The sequence below is a fragment of the Etheostoma cragini genome, chromosome 19 (genome assembly GCF_013103735.1).
Source record: "Etheostoma cragini isolate CJK2018 chromosome 19, CSU_Ecrag_1.0, whole genome shotgun sequence".
Lineage (NCBI taxonomy): Eukaryota > Metazoa > Chordata > Actinopteri > Perciformes > Percidae > Etheostoma > Etheostoma cragini.
Genome location: NC_048425.1, coordinates 17,191,864 through 17,199,250, shown reverse-complemented (window position 1 = coordinate 17,199,250; position 7,387 = coordinate 17,191,864). Strand labels below are relative to the sequence as shown.

Sequence of the window (7,387 nt, the reverse complement as noted above, 5' to 3'; positions counted from 1 at the left end):
TTGCATCGTCCACGCCTCTGCCCGACCTGTAGGCAAACTGGAGAGGGTCTAACTTATCCTGTACAATGTCCAAAAGTGTTTCCCAAAACTTCAGGTCAGTAAAACAATTTCAGTGGCCACAATGAGAATAATTCTTTGCATCATTTATTCAATTCAACTCACATCATCCATATATTAGTGCTATATGATACATCAGTTAACATAATGCAGGACTAACAGACAGGTTGGAGAATGATCCTCCGCCTCTAATTCATCAATTAATGCACGTGCAAATAATGTATTAGTATAGTTTCTCAGTCACTCCTGATTACTAGACTGGGTAAGATAAGTCGGGGGGGTTCACACATGCCCTGTTGAGGTAGGTATGCATCTCATGCTTTGCAATCAGATGCATTGTTACCTGATGAATCTCGGAATATTCATAAAAATCATACAGTACAGCAAGGTTGGCCCTTTAAGGAACTTTATGAGCAGCTTTAAAGTGCACCATAATAGTATTAGTCAGTCTTTCCAGAAAAATAAGTTTTGTTATGATTGTTGTGGGCAAAAATTCTTGATTATGCAGCACGTTTTCTTAAAAAAATGCGATATATGCGGGATATCTATGCAATTTTATGCATGCGATGAAATTGCGGGAACTTGCAAAAGTTGCGTGATTATGTCACTTAATAACGTTCCTAATGGCAAAAGAGGAAAATGTCTGCTCTTGTGTGAAGTAAATGCAACATTTGTCACCTTTCTGCTAAGATATATGTGACTTTTTATGAAGTTTTGCAAGCGTTATTATGCGCGGAAATTGGCAATTATGCGGCAAAAGTGCGCCGTATTTGAAAAAACGCGGCCCCCGCATAAATATTCAGATTTAGGGGCAAGGGGCGCCGTACAGGGGGGAAAAGTTAGGTAAATACTAACGTTAAATGATTAAACTAACCCAATTAGATTTTTTTGTCATGGGGCCCAAATTTCCTAGCGGCGCCCCTGATTATGAGATATTTCTGGAGGGACTGATTAATATCACAAGCATTAAATATGGTCTTTGTGTACACATTCCAGTGTCGTACATAATTAACAGCTCAGCTCTAATCATTTGCTCTTATGTGAGTGAACACATTAAAACGCAAGTAAATGTGCAAAAATCAGTAGAATTAATACTCATCATCATACTTGGGATCAATATGAGGTATGAGTTAGACATACATCACTGAGGACATGATAGAATCACGTGAAAACGCACACAAATCTCCAGCCGCGTGCCGATAGTCACGATTCATATTCAGTGTGCAAACGAGCAGGAACAAAGGAATGATTTGATTTGGATCATTTCTATTTAAATCCTTTCTCCTCTTCCATTATCAGGAAGCTCAGGTTGGGGGGTTTTGGGGGGTGGGGGGGGGGCACATGGATTTTTGTTCAAGACAGAAATCGCAGTTCACTTACATTAGAATTGAACAATTGCCACTATATGTGACTCAGCAGAAATGAAAAGGAATCAAAATGTCTACCATTGACATAGCTTAACTGTTTTTGGCTAATTTTCTATCTGAATATCTGTTTAAACGTGAATATAACTTATCTTGTAATGTTTTTAGTGGGTTAAATGGTGTAGAAGTACAGTGAAACTTCTTACTTTATAACAAATTTAACCATTTACTTTGTCTTTGTCTTCACAAGCGTTGGCTAACGGAAGCTAATAGCGGTGAATTAGCCGCGCGCTAGCCTTAGCCATACTCGGAATTGCTTGTTATTCCTGGTGTTTTCAAGTCTTCAACAACTCCAAACTACGCAGTGAAATCTTCATTTTCCACCCAAGCGCATCAAAGTCACTTTCATCCACCAAATAGCTATGTAAATGAACGTAGATACTTAGATGTGTCCAAATATGGCCAATAACGCCGAAAGGTCCCCGGACATGGACACGGTAACATTAAGTATTACTTATTTTCTTTATTGTGCCTAGAGTCTGGGTCTGTCCCAGGTTTTTCCTTTCTCTGGGGGAGAATTATTAGTTATGAGTTGTTGGGGCTTTGTAAATTATAGAAAGTGGTCTAGACCTACTCTGACTGTAAAGTGTCCGGAGAGAACTTTTGTTAGGATTTGATACTATAAATATATTTGAATTGACACGGACAATCGGCACAGGAAATTGGATTTGAAACCACCAAAACCCAATCGGGGCTGTGTCCAAAGCTTTAAAAAACACTTCTATAAAGAACGAGAAAGACAGGAAAGACAGGAAAGCAGACATCTACGTGGTCAGTTCAACGTTTGCGCAGGCCGCTATCATCCTACAAAACACAAATAATTGCTAGCAATAAGGCTAAACATTGCTTCGTGCAGTCGAAAGGTGAATAAAAAGATAAAAAGGTAGTTTCTCTGGTATTGTTAGCACTGAATGGTAAACCCAGACCTAAGCATTTACCCTATCATAACCCTTTTGAAAACCTAGACGGGCTTTAACAACGTGAAATTGCGTATTTGTGATATTTCCATATTCTTCAATCACGTTTCGGTTCATTGGGATGAAACACATATGTCATCCAATGCGCGATCAATACACGTTACATCATGTTTCATATCCAGCTAGCCACAAAATTACATCTCTTTTCTGTACATTGTACATTAGAAAAAATATATATATTATTCTATGGAACTATAAAAATTAATTTAGGCTAACATAACAAAAAAACTGTGTGATGTCTTCGAGGATTAGAAGTACGTATTTCATGCATTTGGCTTTTTTTAAGATATATATTTTTCAGAAAAACAGATGCGTAGCTCTGCGGCTTGAAGGACTATATAACACATTAAAGGGTCAAACTGCCGGGTTAAACTAACCTGATCTGTCTGTCGTGTGCAAATCTATTGTGTACTACTACTCTGGTGTAGTACAACAGTTCAAAACTGCTATTATTTCAGCTATTATCTTTCAAAAGTATGGCTGCTTCATCCTTATTTCATCCATATGCACAAAGTAGGCCTTAAAAAGAATGAGACTTGAGCTTTCAGTATTAATATATGCAGCGTGTGTGTGGCATTTAATCTGATGAGTGTAATAGAACCCGTACACACAACAGATGTATTCACACTACACACTTCACAATGAATAAACCCAAGTACTCCAACAGAGCACGTCAGCAGGACATCAATGTACGCCTCAGTAATGTTACGCGTCCTTTAAAGTATTTAGCGAGCATGGCTTCTTAATTAATGACAGGACAGGTTGGACCGGCCCCCTTGAAAGTGCTTTACAGTACGACTGATATGAGCTCTAAGCTATTTCTATTGCGTCGTCAAGGCCACCCCACTTCCTGCTGCAAGGGTCTTTCGGAACGAGAGGAAATGAGACTGCGCTCGTGGAAGGCAGAGGAAGAGAAACATGTGGTTAACAAAGGCCAGAGACATGAAACTAGGTTCTACCACAACCTATGAAGAGATGCGAAATGTAAGGTCAGAGCAAGGGGAAGTGCCACAGGAGGAACTACTTGCCAGCAGACTACACACAGCGACTTTAAAGCCACATTACCCAAACGTTACATGAAACATGGTCTCCTGTGTCCTGAAGTGTGCGGTCCCTACAGGTATGTGTTATCGCCCCTGCTCAGACATCCTGTTGGAACATGCCGAAACAGCTCAGGGGAAACCACTGGCAATGTCTTTCAATATCCACTCAACCAGAATATAATCCTTTCATTTAACGTTGTCCCCGATTATTAGAGTCTGAAAAACGCTCCTGAAGGGGGTGGAACGTGTGAAGGACTTAAAAATCAGGAGGGACCATTTTTTTTCCTTTAGGGGTGAGGGGGAAAAAATCAATTCATCGTAGTATCGCGATATTTTCAGTGGCGATCGAGTATCGATACACCAATTATCGATCTTTTGTCATGTATGTGTTAGTCAGTTAAAATGGAAGTAATATGAACACATTTTTAGATAAAACAGATGTTTGAAATTGGGAAAAATTAGAAGTTGGGGAAAAAGGTTATAGATTGTAATATATCACAGAATATTGCAATATGTTTAAAATCGCGATAATATTGTATCGTGATTATATCGTATTGGGAGGCGTCTGGTGATTCCCCCCCCCCCCCCCCCATATTTATTTGTGCCCATCTTTTTGTGGCACGGCTCTGTATGCATGTGCAAATCTTCCTTCACAGTTAGAATGATTTAAAAAAAGATGTCTTTGCGATTAGTGGCATTTCAGGTGTTTCTTGGGGCGTTCCTTTGCTAGCTGATCGCTCTGCGGTCCGTAGATGCAGTTGGCGTGCCAGGAGAACCACACGATGACGGAGACGATGGTGGTCTGGAGGAGGCACATCACCCCATAGGTGGAGGCGACGGTGGGGCCCGGTAGGCGAGAGAGGGTGGCAGGGGGCAGCACGAGACTCGGGCTGAGCAGGATCGCCTTCAATTCAGTCTTGATCATGTGGAGTTCGTCGAGGATGGACAAAAACGTGCAACAGTGGAACCACTGGTGGCTGTGGCCCCAGATGTCGAAGCGACCCGGGGCCAGCCGCTCGGGGACCTTGCTGATGTTGAAGACGGCGGACCCCAGCAGCCACAGGCAGTGGCGGTAAAAGTAGCTGGCCGTGGAGGTGGAAGCAGCAAAAGAGGAGGAGGTGGTGGAGTAAGGTGATCTGGTGAGGAGGCGGTAGAAGACTGGCGTGGAGGAAAGGAGGAACGGGAGGAGGAAAACAAAGGTTCGGATGAGGTACCGATGTCGCCTCCACCTCTGGCGAGAGTTGCAGCAAGATAAGACACAAATGATTGCTACAACGCATGCGGACGGGATGTAGAAAGTCTCAAAGAACACGCCGAAATCAGGGATTGCATAGGTTGATGTTTGAGATCCTGCGGGTTCACCTTTCAAGTCCACATGGGAGCCATTTTGGCCTCCGGTCTCCACTATCCCCGCCCGAGGGTGGATGTAGTAGTAGTATGCCAACGACGAGCCAACCGTGTAGGAACTGATTGTGCCGTAATCAACAAAAAAGCAGACTTCTCTTACCACCAGAGACATGGAGTTGAGCAGGTGGGCCATGCTGCTAGCCATTAACAGACAGAATACCCCGATGAAGTAGTTCCACAGAGGGTAGAAGAACGGGGCGTCACTGTGGGGCGCACCCTCCCAACCGAACACCTCCACGAAATAGTACGAAAAAATAAAAACCGGGAGGAAATGGGTCCAGAAGTTGCCCGTTTCATTGGTGGGCCGGAACGCTGAGAGCAAGCAGTCCACCAGGCTGTAGTTTGGGAAGCGGTAGCCAGTCAGGATGAAGTTCTCTATGACCCGAGGCGGCACGTCCGTGTGCCTCAGAAGAGGTAACGGCTGCCCACAGTTCAGGAGCATAACGGCAACACAGGCCCAAAGTCTATTAGAATCGGACTTTGTTATTGCGGGGCAGTTTAATTTATTGCTGATCACCATAAATGATTTTGCTTATAGATAAGGCTCTTCTTTCGACCTTTGATCCCGGCTTTGCTGCGGGCCTGGTGAGCTGTAATCCAAAGAGCAAAGCTGGTGTAATGTCATAGTCTACTGAGAGAAAATGGCAGGGGAGAGCGTAGTATCCAGGATCCTCGGGCCACCTGCTTGGTTAATTTTTCATCTGGTTTCCTCTTAACCCTAAAGCAAAGGTCAGAAAAACACCCGGCATGGAAACCCTTTCACGCTGTTGATCTTGTGCCATTATTTTGCATAGGTCATGGTCTGCATGGATGATAATCATACACATTCACCTTGTTATGGACAGTTCAGCAACAGCAAATAAAAAAAAAAAGATGAAGGTCACTTATTACGAGGTTGTTACAGGACGTCAGTTACTACAGCAGGGATGTCCTGAAGACGCGTCCGTTAAGCTCTGCGGTATCTAGGTCATGTATCTGAGTACTGCGGGCTTCTGTTGCCCCTGTTGTCCCCGGTCCATCAGCCCGTGTCCACCGTCCGACTTTCAATTCATTCAGCTCCCATTCCGTTGTAATGCAGACCGCTGTAGAGTCGAATAACCCCCCTCCGGGACCAAAGCGGTGTTCAGTCCTTTAACGCACCGCCACGTTGAAGACACTTCGCGGGTGGAAGCTCGGACCGAGGCGTGGGTCCGTGTCGAGCCCTGCGAGGCTGAAGCCGACCGGCATTTCAGCGAAACACCGACGAGCTTGACAGGTACAAGCATCAAGTTACACACGAGAAAACATCAAGGTTCCGGTTGGGCGTTTCAGAATAAAACTCAGAGGTTGTGATGTAACTGTAAAGGTCATAGTTACATATTGGCTAAATGCACGTGATTGCTATCTCTGTCCTTTTCACTATACCTTTACATTAAAGTAAAATATGCTCTTCTGGTGTGACTGTAATTCTCTACAGCAGAGTGGTTTGGGCTAAATCTATAATTTCTTATAATATAAATATAAATAGTATAAATAAATATAATACTATGAACACAAAAAAAAACACAATAAGATGAAAAGATGACTTTAACAATTGGAAGCATGGTATACAAAAGAAAATGAGATGAAAAAATAGAAGTCAGATTTGAAGGGACCCTGGTTTTAGCTGATGTAAAAGTAGGGTAATAAGCCTGGACTGGTGGAGAAAACCCGTTGTAAACGCATATGAAATGCAACATAGTATGCTTTTATGTTGAAGGCAAACTTACTCAGTTTCCGGTCTTGAAGAATTGCGTGCCTTGGGGCAGTTCAGGAGAGCAGCGAACTATTTTAAAGCGTTGTTTTTGCTTGCAAGTTGGTGATATTGATGGGAGGAGAGCTGAACAGAGCACTACAGGAGGAACACTCTGCCCAGCAGCTGGTTACTGTCTGCTTCTAACGCTTAGTAATCCTGTTAATGCACTTTGACAGCAAATAACTTTACATTTGAAGCGTTTAAAGACTCTATTTGTCCGTCTATTTCTCCGTAGCAGACGTTTTTTGTAAAAATAGGCTAACAATTGTGTCACAACTACGCGACTTGCTGTTGCATAGTCGTCATATCACCGTACTCAGGTGAACCTCGCGGACAGTTTGGACTTACATCAGCTGTTTAGGTTTAATAACTAATGTTAACTAGCATGTTAGTTAGCAGTAATTAGCCTGTGCCTACGTATGTTAATGTTAAATAGCATGTTAGTTACTAATAACTAGCCTGTGACTATGTTAATGTTAACTAATATGTTATTTAGCAATACTTAGCCTGTGCCTGTGTTAATGTTAACTAGCACGTTAGTTAGCAGTAATTAGCCCGTGCCTGTGTTAATGTTAACTAATATGTTATCTAGCAATACTTAGCCTGTGCCTGTGTTAATGTTAACTAGCACGTACAGTGGGTACGGAAAGTATTCAGACCCCTTTAAATTTTTCACTCTTTGTTTCATTGCAGCCTTTTTCCAAA

At 42.7% G+C, this 7,387-nt stretch overlaps 1 protein-coding gene and 1 long non-coding RNA gene across 2 annotated transcripts in view; both read right to left on the bottom strand.

Annotated features, from left to right (window-relative positions):
- The window catches only part of LOC117934615, an 18,848-nt gene extending 18,198 nt beyond the window's left edge, over positions 1-650 (bottom strand). Inside the window, exon 1 of the long non-coding RNA XR_004654521.1 lies at positions 218-650. This is a non-coding gene — a long non-coding RNA (uncharacterized LOC117934615). The remainder of the gene's footprint in view (positions 1-217) is intronic.
- Positions 651-3,049: 2,399 nt separating this feature from the next.
- On the bottom strand, positions 3,050-6,180 carry paqr9 (progestin and adipoQ receptor family member 9). Its single transcript, XM_034856438.1, has 2 exons — positions 4,098-6,180; positions 3,050-3,785 (listed from the first exon to the last, which is right to left on the bottom strand). The coding sequence occupies exon 1, from the start codon at positions 5,426-5,428 to the stop codon at positions 4,190-4,192; it is 1,239 nt and encodes a 412-aa protein (XP_034712329.1). The 5' UTR covers positions 5,429-6,180; the 3' UTR covers positions 3,050-3,785; positions 4,098-4,189.
- Positions 6,181-7,387: the final 1,207 nt, after the last annotated feature.